General features: G+C 42.3%; 1 protein-coding gene across 1 annotated transcript in view; it reads left to right on the plus strand.

Annotated features, from left to right (window-relative positions):
• The window catches only part of Slc12a1 (solute carrier family 12 member 1), a 68,491-nt gene that overhangs the window by 29,942 nt on the left and 20,158 nt on the right, over positions 1 to 18,391 (plus strand). Inside the window, exons 11-17 of the mRNA XM_028760042.1 lie at positions 3,089 to 3,240; positions 4,381 to 4,488; positions 4,795 to 4,918; positions 6,290 to 6,391; positions 8,221 to 8,376; positions 12,332 to 12,431; positions 13,220 to 13,331. Of these exons, the coding sequence (XP_028615875.1) occupies positions 3,089 to 3,240; positions 4,381 to 4,488; positions 4,795 to 4,918; positions 6,290 to 6,391; positions 8,221 to 8,376; positions 12,332 to 12,431; positions 13,220 to 13,331 (854 nt within the window). The remainder of the gene's footprint in view (positions 1 to 3,088; positions 3,241 to 4,380; positions 4,489 to 4,794; positions 4,919 to 6,289; positions 6,392 to 8,220; positions 8,377 to 12,331; positions 12,432 to 13,219; positions 13,332 to 18,391) is intronic.

Here is an 18,391-nt window from a genome sequence, read left to right on the forward strand (position 1 = left end):
CTCTGTACCCACAAATGCACCAACTACAAACCTCTGTACCCACAAATACACCAACTACAAACCTCTGTACCCACAAACACACCAACTACGGGAAACACAGAAATCCATCTAAAGTCATTTACAGCCACTGATATATCACCAGTGATTACTAACTAAGAAGGACATTACTTCAGAATGTGCTATAAAACGAGAAATAAACGAGATACAGGAAGAGTTGAAAAAAGATGAAAATAGGAGAAGCAGAGTGGAGAAGAGTGCAAAAGGGAGGAATTCAAAGGAAAAATATTTCCTGGTTTTAAAGAACTTCAAAATCAAATGGAATAAAAATGATAAATAGGATAAAAATTTTTAAAGAAAATATAGGTGTGTTAAGAGGAGCATATTCTGGCTGGAGAGATGGTGAAGCAGGTGTTAAGAGCAGGTGCTGCTCTTGCAGAGGAGCCAGGTTCAGTTCCCAGCACCCACGTGGGTGGCTCACAACCATCTATTCTCTCCAACTCTAGAAATCCAATGCCTGTGGCCTCTGTGAGCACCTGCACTCAAGTGCACAGCCCCACATAGACAAACATAGACACATAATTGAAAAGAATAAAAGAAATCTGTTTTTAAAAAGGAAAAAGCCAAAAACGAAAAGCAAATTTGAGTTACTATAAGATGGGGGAAGCCGGGCGGTGGTGGCGCACGCCTTTAATCCCAGCACTCTGGAGGCAGAGGCAGGCAGATTTCTGAGTTCGAGAGATCGAGGCTAGCCTGGTCTACAGAGTGACCCTGTCTCGAAAAACCAAATAAAATAAAATAAAATAAAATAAAATAAAAAAAAATAAAATAAAATAAAATGGGGGGGGGGAAGAGCCAGAAAAGAAACAAAGAAAAAAATGTCACCCCAAGGTAGGGATTTAAAAAAAAAAAAAAAACACATAAAGTGAGATGAATGTATGAAGAAAAATAAATATAAGTATTAAAAAGTTTCAAAAGATATAATACAACGAAGATACTGCTAAATATACAGGCTAAATATACAGGAAAAGAGAAAGAGGGAACCACACAGTGGGTGGAAACGGTGTTAGAATGGCTCTGTCTGGGTCTTCAGAATCAAATTGCTAGTTACAAGCCTTGGGGGAGAAGAGCTGGTTGCTCTGTGGTCCGGATCTCCTCTGAGCTGTACTGTGGTGAGTCTGTACTGGACTATAGCCTGCACGCTGCACTCCGCAGCCATGTTTTCCTTCTGAGGGTGTCAGGGGCCTCTGCTGGCCACTCTGTTTGTCTGTAAGCTGGACAGATTCTCTCTCTTTCCTGAGACGCTCAGATCATGGATGTGCCTGTTCTTGCAAAAGGGTGTCTCCTGGGTGCACTGGGGGTGGGGGGAGGGAGGGAGGCGGAAGCAGCCACAGCACTGAGATGGAGGCAGAGGACCTCACTAGTCACTGCTGAGGGCTCCCGAGGAATAATCACCCGCTGGAGGGTGCAGCTGCTAGTTTTACACAACCTCTAGAACTTTGGGGTTCTTGGCCTCAAAAGCATTGAGTCCGAATCTCATGGACAAAACAGGATCTCTCTCACTGCTGCTGCCTCATGAGCTGGTGAAATCCCTGAGTTAAGCCTGAGGGCTTTGAGCTTCTCGGTGGGAGGCGGGGCGGGGAGCTGCCTGATCTCCATCTAGCTTACTTTTTGGAAGTGGTTTCTGAGTCCCAGCCATGGGTCTAACTGTGCAGATGCGGCTCTGCTGGGCTTGCTTCGGTGCAGCGAGGCATCTGTGCTCAGCCCTTTTCTTTTCCTCACTTTATGGATTCTCAACGCTTTCCCCACATTTCTGTCTGGGATGAAGTCTAATAGTTTGTATTAGGCCTCATCCCTACAACAAAGAACTATAGGGAACTAAGAAATGCTAAGAGCAGAAGAAATGGTCCTCCCCAGGGAAGAGCACAGCAATTGGTGATCCAATATCAAATGGTCAGCTCTGAAAACGTAGACAAGTAACAGTATACAGACACAGCATTTGTAGTTATGTGTTTAGAAGTGCATGTGTGAGCACACACAGACACAGACACACTCGCATATATAACAACAATTAAAAAACAAAGAGGCCATGAATTTGAAAGCAGGCAGGTGAGAGGGTTTGGAGGGAGGGAAAAGAAAGGGGAATAATGTAATTACATTATAATCTCAAAAAAAGTTTTTAAAATTACATCTAAAGTAGAATTATAACTGTTTCTAAAAAGCATGCAATTAGTTGAAAATAAGGCTGCAATTTCTTAGTTATTAGATTTCTTTCCCTGATTGCCTCTCAGGTAAAAAGAATTATTAAAAATCATGTGGTCAGTAGAACTGAGGTAGATATGAGCTGTGTAAATGTTATGCCAAAGCACTGCACATTTTGGGAATGAGAAAATAAGAAAGAGTCTCTGCATGAGCCTCCTACAAGATAGCCTCAGGAACAAGGACCACACAAGGCAGGGAAGCAGCCGCTTGTTAAAACCAGAGTGTTCTGCATGGGTCTGACCTAGGTCCTCAGCGTACATGCTATAGTTCTGTAGCTTGGTGTTTTTGTGGGACTCCTAAGGGAGGGAGCAGGGGCTGTCTCTGATGCTTTTGCCTGCTCTGGGGACCCTCGTCCTACTGGGTTGCTTTGTCTAGCATCCAGTATGAGGGGAGATGACTAGTCTTATTGTAACTTGATATGTCCGATTTGGCTGATATCCCCGGGAGGAAGCAGAGAGGAGTGGGGGGGGGGGTGGAGGTACTGGGAGGAAAGATGAGGAGGGAGAGGCAAAACTGCAGTCAGCATATAATATATGGGAGAATAAATTAATTTTAAAAAATGATGCTGTTCACAGAACTCAGAAGCTGGGGGCTCTAGCAACTGTGTCCCAAAAAGGATTGACTGTATGCACAGGCTTAGAATACATATGTTCAGCCTCAATGCCAACTGAGCATGTTTTCAGAACAAAACCCTGAGAGAGCAGGCCTCTGTCAAAGGGATGACAAGATGCCGAGATGATGTGGGGCTCAGGGACTTAGCTCAGCGCTACAGTGTTTGCCTCACAAGCACAAAGCCCTCGCTTCTGACAGACAAACGTTGTTTCCTCAGCCGCCTGTGTGGTCCGAGACGCCACTGGAAGCATGAACGACACCATCGTTTCTGGGATGAATTGCAATGGCTCTGCAGCCTGTGGGCTGGGCTACGACTTCTCAAGATGCCAACACGAGCGATGTCAGTATGGGCTGATGAACAACTTCCAGGTATGAACTTCAGAAAGACAGACGACAGACAGACAGACAGAGTTTATCAATGTTGTCTGCATTTCCAGAATATCAAGTCTAGTGAGGCTCTTGGATCTGCACTTGGTTAAATACTGATTGATTTGAATTAAGCAAGGAGCAGGTGGTGTGGGAGGAAGGAAGCCATGCAGGTGTTCTGTGGTGGCCGTCTGTCTGTCCTTTGCAGACACTGTTGTAGAGAAACAAGTGTGTGCGTTAAGTCACTCGGAGGGGAGCGCCATGTTGTTTCCTAGCTTCCAGTCAACTGTGTGCATACTGGACAGGAGGGGCACAGGCTAGCGAGAACTTGGAGTGCATTTTGTGTACAGGCTTTAGAGCAGAAAATTCTAAGGCAAGAGTCAGGATGAGCAGCAATTGTGAGTGAGAAATTTAGAGGGAATTGAAGGCTGAGCAACATGGAAGGGACAGCACGCACTAATTGTCCTATGTGTTTAGTAAGGAGAGGAAGAAGTAAATGAGCCGAGAAGTCTTCATCCATCTCATTTAACAACTGACAGAGGCATGGACTTAGCTGAAACCATTATTCCAAAATATGACTTGAGCTGACAGGCTCCTCCCAAACATGTAAAATCTGTTCCCAGGGTTATATTGATGCTGGTATCATTTTCATTGTTATTCTGAGGCAAATCTCAAGTGTTTCAATTATGTCAAAAAAAAAAATAAAGCTATGTTTAAAGAGCAAAAGAAAAAGCAAAGATTTGGAAACACTTCGGTAGAAGAAAAGCCAATTCCTCAAAAACATCGGAAGGCAGCCAAGCCCCTCCTCGAACCGAGTCAATACCACACTCTTCGGGGTAGAACTTTCTCCCACCAGAGCTACAGAGAGAACACAGGGGGAGAGGCTATGAAAATCCTTGGGAAGAAAAAAAACTTCCTTCTTTAGCCTTTCCAGTGTTTTCTAGTGATGGGTAGCTAGTGTTAGCTAGTAAATAATGAAAAGAGAAGTGTTACAAATTCAAGAGTGAAGCAGAGTGGAAAACATTAGTTTGTAAGAGTGGGAATCACAGGAAGAGGAGAAGGAAGAAAACGTGTTGAAGAATAGTGAACTGTTCAAACCGTCTGTTGGGTAAGCTGCTTAATCCAAACCACTGTCTTCGCAAGGTCATGAGCATGGTGTCCGGGTTCGCCCCCCTCATCACCGCAGGGATCTTTTCAGCAACACTGTCTTCAGCCCTGGCCTCCCTCGTCAGTGCGCCCAAAGTATTCCAGGTAATACAGCCGTGAAAGCATGCACTGTCTTCCCTGCCTCCGAAACAAGCTAAAATAGCGGTTCCCGCCAGCAATCACTTTCCATCATTTTCTGTACCCGTTAATGCTCGCATCTAGCTCAAGTGCTGTGCCTGCCACATCGTCAAGATCGATTCCGATAATATAAAGAATGATGAGCCGCAGAGTTAACCTGCGCCTCGTATTGTGCATCGCTTAATCTTCCCCAAATCTTCTTTTCGGAATCACCTAGAGAAAACGAGTGCGCATAGATACAAATGACAAATGTCTTCTCTTTTTTCCCTTTAGGCTCTGTGCAAGGACAACATCTTCAAAGGACTGCAGTTCTTCGCAAAGGGCTATGGGAAAAACAACGAGCCCCTGAGAGGGTACTTCCTCACTTTTGTGATAGCCATGGCGTTCATTCTCATCGGTGTGTAGTTTTCTTGTACAACAGAAAGCCAAAGATTCTTCTGATTACTCGGGCTTTTGCTGTTAGTTTGAGAAATTAGTAGGTTTATGTTTAAGACTCCGTCTGGGATTGCTGGTGTTTGTCTAAGAGAGAAGTGAGACGGTTTAGTGAAGGGGGCCTTTGAGGAAGTGAGGAAGGATCCACGCTTCTGTCTGTTCTTTGAACATGAATAGTAGAAGCCCATCCAGCAAAATACAACTGAACCATTCCTCCAAGTCAATAGACTCAAACCACAGTAGATCCTGCTCTATGCACTAGCCTGATAGCTCTAAACGGCAAGCAGACTTGAGTATACCAGCGTTTCCTCAAATGTAGCTCCCTGAGCAGCCCCTCAGAATCACTGGAGTGTCTCTGAAAGTCCAGATTTTGCAGACCCAATTCCAGGGCTGCTGAGTTAGAATCTCTGAGGATTTGGATTCTGCATTTTACAAGTTCCTCAAGTTCCCCCCTAGACTGAGTCTTTTGAAAATCACCTACTTGGACTGGGCTTTGGTTTCCTTCCCCAAGCAATCTAGAAGTAGCCACATGGTCTTGAAAAGCCGTATTTGTCAGCTATACAATCCTTGCTCTCCCTGAAGACCAAAACTAAGGGTCCTTCTTTGTACGTGAACCTCTAGGAGCAACTGCAACTTACTTGGCTTGTACAATGTCTATGCAGTTGGAAAGAGACTACATAAAACTCCAATTAAATCTGTTAGAGTTTTAAGAAATTAAATAAAAAGAGTTTATATAGAGATTCCCGTAATATAAAAATTAAGACCTCAAACTGTTGCCCTTTGCTGCGTTTAAGTGTTTTATTACATTCCTGTGTGATTGCCTGCATGTTTGTGTGCATGTGGTTGGCTGAGCAAACCGTTACCTACTGAGCCATCTTACCAGCCCCCTTCTTCTGCATTTAAATGACCACACAATCCACTTTTTTAAAAAAAGTATACATTAAATTATCTCCATTAAAAACATTGAGAAGCTCATAGATTTCCATCCTACAGAGCCTCTTGACTGTTTACATAGCAGACAACAACAAATACAGGACTTTACACATGTGAAATTGCTATAGAGGAGCTTTTGAGGCACTTAGCCCTTGTATAGACAGAGGTTTGGACTGTCTATTTTCTAACTGGCAGGCTTTCTTGAGTCTCACTCCATGGAAACCTTGGCTGTAAGTATGTAGATAGCCTCAAAGGAAAAAAAAACCCACTAACTTCTTCAACTTTGACAGATACGAGCTATGTTTCCAATTCCCAGAAAAAGTGGAGCTTCCTGGCCTTAGCAGCTGCTGGGCCTCTCTCTCACTGCTCAGATGTACACAAGCGTGTTCTGCTTCTCTTGCAGCGGAGCTGAATCTCATTGCCCCCATCATCTCCAACTTCTTCCTGGCCTCATACGCTCTTATTAATTTCTCCTGCTTTCATGCCTCGTATGCCAAATCTCCAGGTAAGCCGATATGAAAACATAAGCCTAAGCAAACAGTGAGTTCGTCTCGATAAATGAAATAAGTCCGTGAAAAGTGTTCAATCTGTGTTTTTATGTTTTCTTATATCTTTGTAGGCAGTGCAATCCACTTTATTTTGGTGAGTTGGGGGATGACTTCCGAAACAGAAAGGGAATCATATGAGCAATGGCCTTTTTGACCAACCGTAAAGTCAATTTTCTCCTGTGGCAATAAATTATTCATTGCAAGAGAAACCACATTTATTTCAGCAGTAGAAAAACACCACTATTTATTTCCAGGGTAAAAGTGACCACAGGAGTGGAATAAATGTATATATTTGAGACCTCCTCACTATCAATTTGTTTCCTGCCCATGGTGCAGAAGAGAAGGATGAGCAGTTCCCATAATTACCTGCTGAATTCGGGCAATGCAGATCTACTGCCGTGCCCACGCCAGGAGCGTCAGTACACAACTGGGCTGTGGTCATAAATCGTTTAAAGTTCCACACCCAAGAGCCATCCGCTAGCTCATCGCCCTTCATCTCTCATTTGCTCCCACTGACCCCTCCAGAAAGTCACCTGAGGGTCATATGACTCTCAGAAAGTTCTTCACTGTAAAGACTTTCTCATCCAAGGCACTAAATAAATATTCTATTACAATTTGCCTCTATCCTCAGCCTGTTGACATTCCTGTTTGCAAAGAGGCTGAGGAGCCTGTGTCCACACAAGGGCACTGGGTTACAGAAAATAACCGAAGATGTTTAGTTTAGTTTGTCTTTAAACACAAATCTACCATCCCATGCCATGTTTTACTGTTTATAAAACAAAAAAACAAGCCAGCTACAACAATTATCAGAAGTGTGAAAAGGAGTAATGGGAGAGAAAAGGAGAAGAAAAGAATATAGTAACATAATGTATGCAGGAAGGCACATGTAGATACATAAACCCCAAAATGACTCTCAAAATCTACTCCTCCCTCTCTCCACCCACCTGACCTCCATCCTGTCTCTGAAACGGAAGCAGAACTAGGAACATCTGGGGCTTCTCTAATGGCGTTCCTGGAGTGCTGTTTCCACCTTGTGGTCATTGAGGGAACTGCACCTCTAGACAGCCTCCCACTGAGTTCCAAAGACTCCAGATTTAAAGTTGCGTCAACCCACTGACAAAATCAGGTTTTCCCATCCTGACTGAGTTGTTTCCTAGGCTCTTTCAGTTCAGAAAACTAATAAAACATAGAAATCTGTGTGTATAGAAACTGTGGCAGACACTTTAAAATATAATGCTGTACATATTAATGTGTTATGCAAAATTTCTCCTCGTTCGTAACATTATGCTTCTGACAGAGCAGACATTGTCTTCTTAGGATAATATTAAGGCAGGCTGCCTCTATTGCTCTGCACACGGAGCGTAAGCTCACTGTTATAACCAGTTCTTGGGAAGACAGGACGTTCTTCTGCCCCACCTGTTGCCAGGATACCACTTTCCCCAGTGTACCCTCTTCCTTTAGATTCCTGATGGTGTTGATTTTAGATACTTAGGGTTTGGTAGTTTGGGGGGACAATCGGGACTCACAGGAAGCACAGAGGTGTCTGTGACCATCTGCTTTTCAGATGATTTATATTCCCTAAAGTTTACAGCATCATCTTTGTTACAAATACTGCTTTTGTAGACCAAGGATCCAAGATCATAGAAAAACGTTAAGACCTAGGACATGGACCTAAAAACTACAATTTTTTTACCAGAGGAAGACATGTTATCTGCACTTTTATAATACAGAGTAGTGCAGTAGCATTGATGTGTGCATTTTTTTTCTATATTATTTTTCCTTCCAGGATGGAGGCCGGCATACGGGATTTACAACATGTGGGTATCTCTTTTTGGAGCGATTTTGTGTTGTGCAGTCATGTTTGTCATCAACTGGAAGGCAGCCATCATCACCTATGTCATTGAATTATTCCTCTATATCTATGTGACTTATAAGAAGCCAGGTAAGAGAAAAAAGGCCACCTCGGATGGGCTTCCATGGCTCCCTCTATCCATCCATTGGATGTCTATCATGCAGCTTCCACGTGCTCACATGTAGTGTGTGCAAGACAGTTCATCACAATGCCATGTGACTTAAGGACAATGATAGTTAGCACCGTGGGGCACTACACACACAATGTGCTCATTTAATCCTCAGAGCAACGCTGAGCATCCAGTGATGGGAAGCTTGTTTTAGAGATGAAGAGTCCCGAGTTCACAGTGTTGGTCATTTGCCAAAATAAGAGTCAGGCTGTGATAGAGCTGAACCCGGACCTCACACATGTTCACTTCTTTCACCTTCTAATGTCCTAATGAAATAAGACTCTATCCTCCAGGAGAGCTCAGACTCAGAGAGGAAGTTGACTGTAGCACAGCATAACGTGTCACCGAAGCAGTATAAACACACTCCTGAGAAAAGGGCGAGGTGTGAGCAGGCTTGGAGTTGTTCAAAATTCTCTCTTGGGTCACAGCTCCATGTTCACAGAGCCAACTACTCTGCATGAGTTTAGTGAATACTTGTTGAATGAACAAAGCAAGTTCTAAAGCAACATCAAGCCACATGCAGGTGGTTAATGGCAGGGCCAGAGAATGAGGTTCCAGGGAGAATGGGAGTGAATTGAAGATGCATGCATGGCCTTAATATACATAGTTCTTGAAGACCAAGGCGAAGGGCCATGAGGTGTCCTGGAAGGATATCCATGCAACCAAAAAGTAAAAAAGAATCTGGATACTGTGAACACTGAGGCCTGAACTTCATCTTAGAACCCAGGAAGAAGGAAACTACAGTTAGAAATATCTAGGGATCAGAATTCAGCATCCAGAAGCCCAGGTCCAGCACTGTGTCCATGATGTTATTCTACCAGCCAGGCAGAGATGGTAACAACTTTAGGGGAGCTCTGTAGTTGTTTTTCATGATTGCTTTATATACTGTTAACAACAGGTGCACTTTACAGCTGGGAAAACTCCACCCCTTTTGATGTACAGCCGTAAGTCTTGATAAACTTATCCAGTCCTGTGACCATCACAGCCAAGGTACAGGATTTCTCCAATGGTTCCCTTAGACACCTGTGTGCTCAGGCCCTTCCTCCAGAACTTAGCCCTAGCAGCTACTTTCCTAATTTGTGAACCTTTGACTTTATCTTTTTCCAGAATATCATATAAATAGAATCATGGCATATAGTCTTTATGGATGTCTTTGAGTTAGCATGAACTTTTAGCCTTGTCCATACTGTAGCATGTATAAGCAATTTGTCCTTTGATATGGATGAATGGCGTACTATATATGAACATACCACAATACATCTCTGTTGTTGACTGACAAATGTAGGCATATGATTATACATACATACATATATACATACACATACACATGTACATATATATAACTTAAGTGGATCTGTGTTTCATTTTTGTTGAGTAAATGCCTGGGAGTAAGACTGCTTATATATGGTGTATGCGACTTTACTTCCAGATTGTCGGCCACAGTGGCAGCATTATTTTCTACTCCAAACAGCAGTTTACCAAAGCGCCCTCGTCACTCCACACCCTTGGCAGCGTGTAGTATTGTCGGTTGCTCTGTAAAAGTCCTTTCAATAGAGGCATAGTCTTAGCCACTGTTGTCTGTAGGCTTAGATTTTTCAAAACCTACTTTAATGAGGGTTCTTAACTACTTCAACCTCCCTTCCAGTCCATCTACGAGAAGTAGAGGAAAAAAGACATGTTAATAGGAAAGGGGATGTGGACCTGTTTAGAAGTAGTTCTTTGGGGCAATTCCAGTCTTCATTGTCAGGGCATCAGCAATCCAGTCCAGTTTGAAACACCAAACATGAGTCAGTAGCAGATGCTTGATCCAGAAGAAACCACAAGGCTCCATCAAATTGGCATGAGTCTATGCAAGCAGGAAGAACCAGCCAAAATACCATGAGAAGTTCTTTGGCTAGTTACTGTCCTTGAAGTCAGGACAAACAAAGATCATTGAAGACCAGCAAAGCATTTCAAGGTGTACCAATGCAAGAACGTCATCAGCAAAGACCAGCGAAGCATTTGCAAAGCAAACCAGTGCAAGAGCATCTGCTCACTGTCTGTGGAGTTATATTTCTATTTTTTCTAAACATCACAGCCCTCTCAAGCATCCCCTCCAGCAGATCATATATGCCCTTTCATGAGACAGCTTCCAGAAAAACACCATGTGTCTGTTCTCAGCAAAACATCCTCTCATAAGACAGTTTCCAGGAAAAAAAAAATCACATGACATAACTGAATCTCCAAAGAAACCAGAAATTTCCACTTCAGTTGCCCAACTTGCATGTTCCCAGTGACTAATGACACTGAGAATTTTACTTGCCATTCACATATCTTGTTAAGCAACTACATAAAACTATGCCTATTTTGCTGATGTATTCTAACTCAGTTGTGAGGCTTCCTGGTATATTTATTCTGGCTTCTCTTGCAGTGTGTACTTTCTATCTTCCCCAGGCTTGTGGCTTCTGTTTTCATTTCCCTAGTGGTTTTTTATTAATACAGGTTCTTAACTTTTATCAAAACTAATTGATTTTTCCTTTTTTCTTTATCTTTTTTCATTTGTATTTTTGTGTGTGTCTGTGATCTGAGGCATTTTTCCTCAACTAAAGACCACACACATTTAGAACTTTTGGTGCTTTGGCAATTGATTAAGGTCTATTATCTACTGTATGGACCAGTGAGTGACGTTTGTTCTTTTACGTATGAATGTTGAGTTGACTAATAGTGATTTTAGCCCCAAAACAATGAATGTCAGGCCAGCAATTTAGTTCAGTAGGTGAAATGTTTGCCACCTAAGCTTGATGACTTGAGTTCAATCATTTGAGCCTATTTTAGAAGGAGAAATCCCACTCCTAAATCTTGGTCTCTCTCCCTTCCCCCATGCATGTGTTGTGACATGTGTGTGCTGTGGCATGTGTGTGCTGTGGCATGTGTGTGCTGTGACATGGGTGTGCTGTGGCATGTGTGTGCTGTGGCATGTGTGTGCTGTGATGTGTGTGTGCTATGACATGTATGTGCTGTGACATATGTGTGCTGTGGCATGCATTGCTGTGACATGTGTGTGCTGTGGCATGCATGTGCTGTGACATGTGTGTACCCACTCATACTCATGCACAATAATAATAAATAAAAGAATGGATGTCCTAAAGTATGCTTGTCTGGTACATAATCAACACTTCATATCACTCTGTTCAGTCATCAGATAAAACACTCACTGTCCTCACCCTGCAGAGCAAGCCCAGAAAGACTCATCAGAGGCAGGTCTGTCAGCTCATCTCTGGCAATTCTTATCATAAAACTTAAAGAGCCCATTTAATTTTTTAATCTTACTGTTTTTAAGGCAGGCTAGAGCATTGAGCTCCCTCTTTTGAAGGTTGGTTTCTGGAAGGTCAGACTGAGACACTTCCTAAAGAGCCTAAACTCTCCTCATTACCCCCACAAGTACGAATTCCCAAGTTGGTCAGCTCTGCCACTCAAAATATAAATATATTTCTGTGTGCACACTACTCCTGCATACAGAAATTCCTTTTGTTTCCAATTTAAGAATTTGTGAAGGCCTTGAACTTTTTTTCCTACCTGGCCATCATCACGTGGACTTTCTTACTAAGGAAGGTTTCTGGGGCTTCAGATCTACATTGTGATCCAGGCTGGAAGGAAGTCTCATGCCTAAAGACTCACATGGGTGCTCACGGGAGTGTAGGATTCACATGGGTGCTCACGGGAGGGTACAGCACTCTTCCCAGGAAACACTATGCTGTATTTGATCTAACTTGGATTCTCAACACTGATTGCATAGGCAAGAAAGGTTGCAGGAGAGAATGGCTTATTAAAAATTAGTCAATGCATGCAGAAACAAAGGTCAATTTGGGGGAGTACCGTTTCCTCCTTTGTCCACAGATGTGAACTGGGGCTCCTCCACACAGGCTCTGTCCTACGTGAGCGCCTTAGACAATGCTCTGGAATTAACCACAGTGGAAGACCATGTGAAAAACTTCAGGTAAAGTCAGCTTTTGGGGTCCCATGGTGTTTTACATTACGAGTGGCTTTCCTTAGAGGAATCAAATGCATCGGGAGTATCTGCAAATTCTGTGTGCACATTTCAAACATGCAAAGTCACATTTCACAACAGCAGAAGGCCTGCTTTCTTGGTGATAATCTATGCTGTTACCATGAAGAGAAACGAGTGTGTTTTTCCTCCTGTTCTGAGCTCTGCCCTCTGGGTGTCACAGTTCCTCACACTGCTGTGTCCTTTTCCAGGCCTAGAGACAGAAAGGCCAGAAGGATGTGACTTCAGAGGGGTGTGTCCCAGGTCCCTGTTCATCTTAATCATTGGCTGTATCTCCTCCAGTCAATTGAGGCTTCATGATGTAATGAATTCCCTGCAGAGAAGTAGTAATCTCAGATCTTTATTAATTATAATTATTTTGGATGGTGCCTCACAACAGGGGCTAGCAAGGAAGATAAATGAAAATATCAACGGGAGAGGGAGATCTGGGGTGACATATTGCCCACAAAGTAAGACAAGGGAATCCAGGATACAGGAATCCAGGATACAGGAGTCCCCTTTCCCTACTTCCTACTTTTGCTGTGATTAATTAAATGAAAAATACTAAGATGATAAGATGTAGAGTCAAGATAACTCAAGAATTCTGGTAGAAAATTCAAGAAATAATTAAGGAAGGGGTGTCCCATTTCTCCAAGTTTTCTATGCTTCTTATTTCCTTCGATGGGTTCTGGGCTCATGCTTCCTCCACTGGCCAATTCTCATGTCTTCTTTGCTTTCAGACCCCAGTGCATTGTCTTAACAGGCGGACCCATGACAAGACCCGCTCTCTTGGATATAACCCACGCCTTCACGAAGAATAGTGGCCTCTGCATCTGCTGTGAAGTCTTCGTGGTAAGAGTCACTTCATCCAAAGGAAGTGCTTTTCCCTCTCTGCTCACAGTGGGTTGTTTTAGGTGGCACAGACAATACCTACAGCAATAGGAAAGAGAAGAGACAGCTTGGACAAGTGTTCACCTCCTTGATTCAGGTCGGGAACAAACAAACAAACAAAAGCAAAACACAAAAAACGTGATCATGAATGTAAATAGATAGATGAAATATATTTCTGGTTTCTTAGGAGACCAACTAAAAGTGATAAATATTCTTAAATGATGATCTTTGAGTCAAGAAGAATTGATCTGGTTCCTCAATAAAAGGAAGGCATCTGGGCTGATAGTTGTTATAGTGGAAAGAACCAGACCAGAGCACTAACCAGTCTGTGGAAGACAATCAGAAGGAAGCAGATATGATGGCCTTAAATGACCACATGGAATTCAGATGAAATGTCCGGATAATTGAGATGGTACTACAGATACCTGGGGAATTCAGCTAAGGTTTCCCTGGGGAATTAAACTAAGTTTTCTGTGCCTTTGAGAAACAGCAGAATTGAGCTAATTCCCCTTTGTTCAAGGAACATGTTGGGAACTAATGACTGACTCATTGGAGGAATTCAAAATAGATGCTAAAGAGCCAATCATAATTATTTACCAAAAATATGTCTAACCCCTCCATACTAGCCTTCCTCTGCATGTCTCCTCATTTTCTTTCTCTCTCTTCTCTCTCTGCCCTTATGCTGTGTGTCGTTCTTATTTTAAATCTTTACCAACACACGTTTATATTACTAATTACTTATCTGTTCTTCAAAGCATTGTCCCAGTTTCTTACTTGATCCACAAGCATGTAAGAGGCAAAAACAAAACAAAAAACAAAAAGCAAAACAAAACAAAACAAAAAATGCTTGTTTCTATTTTACTTACTGGGAAAATGAGACAGAAAAATGAAATCATGGACTGGGCCATCTTGACAAGAAAATGCCTATTGGAATGTCAGAGCCCTCTCAGGATGCCTCTAGGTAGGCCAGGAGGATGAAAGCCTAGACAGTCTGACACCCTGGAGAATTGCCACAAAGATCACTAGCTACTCTTCTAGTATCTGCCAAGGAATGGTTGTGAGGAGTCTTGTCCAGAGGCCAGTCCACACTGCAGGGATGTGTGGACTATTTTACTATACACTACATAGAGAAATGCTCAAGCATCTTAAACTTAGCAACATCCTAATGCTGCGGAAGTTGGCCACATCTTTCCTATCTGGGCTTAGATGACACTAACTCAAACGATATAACTAAATACAATTATCTAGTATGGGGTGGAGAGAGAGCTACTGGGAGGGGAAGATTGACAGGTTAAGTTATGGCCAACTGTGACTCCAGAGGATTTATTAAAAACTTATCAAGAGCCTTTCTCTCTTATTATCAAGTTTAGTGCCCTGGATTAGTGGATTTCATTTTGGCCAATATAATATAGGAGCCGGTTTTGATGCAATAAGCAGTTTGGGGTGTTTTTCTTCTCTAACAATTTAGAGAAAATTTGGTTTAGCAAGAAATAAAATATCTTCAGGACCAGAGAAATGAGCAAGAAATATAAACGGTCATATAATGGCAAGGGAGAAAAGTGCTTCCACAGAGATAAGAAACCCTGCTTTTAATTAACCCTTTGAGTCTTTAACTGCAAAAAGGACTATGGTCCTAGAAGACCCTTTCCTGGGAAGCAAGGGCCTAAGCATGTGATCAGGTAGCTTCACACACGTGTTGGACAACACTTCATTTGTTGTGCTGATGTCTCCATGAAAGGCCCCTGAGTCCTGCTCCCCAGTGCTCAAGTTCTCTTGGGAACAGAAAACAGTTATTGCATCAATTAAATCCTTCCCAGGTAGTTACTTCCTGTATACTCCTTAGGCTGTGGATATGTTTTTAGATTCAAGGCTCAGCTGTCAATCACCCTTCCAAGGAAACAGATGGAGAGGGATGCAGGGGGAGGCAGAATACCACTGGAAACTTTTCCCCAGCGTATGCAGATGATGGTTAAGCCAGCCTTGTGGAAATGTTAAGTAGTGACAATGGAAAAGGAACCAAGATTGTGTTTTCCACTCTAGGAAGCATTTTCCCCTGGGCCTTTGAAACTAGCAGTCAAGTTCGGAATCACTGTTTTGACATTTACTGGTGCCGATTCCCTCACACACATAGTTTAGTCTCTCTGAATAAGAGAGCACCTGTTTTAAGGTCATTGTGAGAATTATACTTGCTTTCAAGTACTGTTTTGTGTCTTTCAAATGCTGAATGATGGATTCACTTTCTTTGTTATTAATTGATAATGGTGTTGATGTTATTATCATGGGAATATGATAGTTGCTCATTTCATTCCTGAACTATGTGGTCTTCAATAAAACCCAGATACCCTCAAGTCCTGAGAGTAGATTGCTAGACCCCTAACTCATTCAGCCATCGAAGGTCCCCCTCTCTTCTTCCCTTCACTTGTTGTTTTCTTATTCAGCCGCAAAATTTCAGATGAGAACACTAAGTTCTTTGTGTCCTTTATCAAGATCTTAATAAAGCCTGGGTGTGGTGGCACATGCCTCGAATACCAGGCAGATCTCTCACAGGCAGATCTCTCTCACAGGCAGACCTCTCTCACAGGCAGATCTCTCACAGGCAGATCTCTCTCACAGGCAGACCTCTCTCACAGGCAGATCTCTCTCACAGGCAGACCACTCTCACAGGCAGACCTCTCTCACAGGCAGATCTCTCTCACAGGCAGAGCTCTCTCACAGGCAGATCTCTCTCACAGGCAGATCTCCTCACAGGCAGACCTCTCTCACAGGCAGACCTCTCTCACAGGCAGATCTCTCTCACAGGCAGACCTCTCTCACAGGCAGACCTCTCTCACAGGCAGACCTCTCTCACAGGCAGATCTCTCTCACAGGCAGATCTCTCTCACAGGCAGACCTCTCTCACAGGCAGATCTCTCTCACAGGCAGATCTCTCTCACAGGCAGATCTCTCTCACAGGCAGATCTCTCTCACAGGCAGACCTCTCTCACAGGCAGATCTCTCTCACAGGCAGACCTCTCTCACAGGCAGATCTCTCTCACAGGCAGATCTCTCTCACAGGCAGATCTCTCTCACAGGCAGATCTCTCTCACAGGCAGATCTCTATGAGTTTGAGGCCATCCTGGTCGACAGAGGGAGTTCCAGGACAGCCAAAACCTTTACACAGAGAAACCCTGTCTCAAAATAAATGATAATAAAATAATAACATGATCAAATATAAGAAGAATGAAATGATCTATGAATAAGCATTAGGATACATGGTGAGATGATTCTTGGGCCAAATCAGAAAAAGGGAGAAATTATCCTTCTGGTAGTTTCAACCACAGAAATAATGACAGCAAAGTCATGAGACTCTCAATATGTAGAAGCATAAGTTAATATATAAATGCGTAAATTTCTCAAAGTTTCATTGTTCAAATTGGGGAATTAATTCATGGGCTCATGTTTGGGAAGTTGATCTCTATAATATATTAATTGGAAGGTAGAATCCATTTTTGTGACATATTTGAATATTGGTAATTATGTTCCAGGATGTCTCCCCTCCTGTTAGTTTTTAACCTTCTTACATTTGCATTACAGTCTAGTTTCATATTAATAAGTATGCTACAAGGACATCATAATCCCTTTTAGCAAAAAAAGATTCTACATGAAATATTTTTATGAGTTCTCAGTATGGCAAATTCAGTCGTTAAAATAAATCTCTCTGGCACAATTAATGTTTAATCTAGATTTTTGTAATACTAACAGACATACACTAGACTGTATTTCTTTAAATAAGCACCACTTTCCCCAGGGGCTTACAGTCACTGCAGGAAGGCTCAGAACTCTGATGGTCTACCATCTTTCTAGCTGTTGGTTGTTCTTCTGTCTGGTGGTTCTTGTCAACAGTAAATGACCCTCAATGCAATATTCCTTCCTCTTCTTCTAGTGGGTGCCCAAGGAAGGACTAGTAACAAAAATGTGCTGACATTCTGGAGGCCTGAGGGAAACTTCTCCTCTAATAGCATGTCTTTCTCTGGTCCAGAACTTCTGGTTCAATAACCACCCTCCTGATGTCTTGACCTTTTCTGTCATCATTGAAAGTTCTTGCTTTTTTTACTAATACATGACAATCCAATTGTTTTTATAACATTGGTAACTTCTAAAACATATACTGGCCGGGCGGTGGTGGCACACGCCTTTAAACCCAGCACTTGGGAGGCAGAGACAGGTGGATTTCTGAGTTTGAGGCCAGCCTGGTCTACAGAGTGAGTTCCAGGACAGCCAGGACTACACAGAGAAACCCTGTCTCAAAAAACCAAAACAATAAAAATAAAACATATACTGGAAAACAACTAACTATACAAAGAACATTATCCAGTTTATATAGAATTCTAAAATGGAAGGGCCTCAGAGCCCAATTACTGGTGTATGATAGAAATATGTGCTATATGTATAATTTAAAATTTTCTGATTGCCAATTAAATTGACAAAAGATAGATCAAGTTATTTTTAATTTCTCTTGTTTAACTCAAATATGTCCAAAATGTTATTTCAATATGCAATTAACATAAATGTCAGTGATATTTATTTTACGTATATTTGTGTACCAAGGCTCTCTGAATATGAATTCCATTTCAAATGCTGAATAATGACATGTGGATATGAGCTGTTCTGGTTGGCAGTGATGACTCAGCAATTGCCTTATTTAATAAATATATTTGTCCTCAGGAGAGGATGCCCATTGTATCAAGGAGTCAGTCCAGAGCCACAGTTAAATCCAGCACTCTGTCTCCGAATTCAGTTTCATTCCAACTGCCCCAGAGCAAATATAATGTAGAATTAGCCTGGAGTTTCACTGAGATTATAAACATCCATTTACAATGATAAAAGTCAGTTGTAGGTATGACTTGGTACTTTTCAAGCTTAGTACTAGATACCTTATTTACTTAAAATAACCATGCAGGAAATGGGGTGTTTATCCCCATGTCCAGAATAAGATTTCAAATCTGAGAGATAACCCATAAACTCCAAAGAAGTCAAGCCAA

Source organism: Grammomys surdaster, unplaced genomic scaffold (genome assembly GCF_004785775.1).
Source record: "Grammomys surdaster isolate TR1022 unplaced genomic scaffold, NIH_TR_1.0 126381, whole genome shotgun sequence".
Lineage (NCBI taxonomy): Eukaryota > Metazoa > Chordata > Mammalia > Rodentia > Muridae > Grammomys > Grammomys surdaster.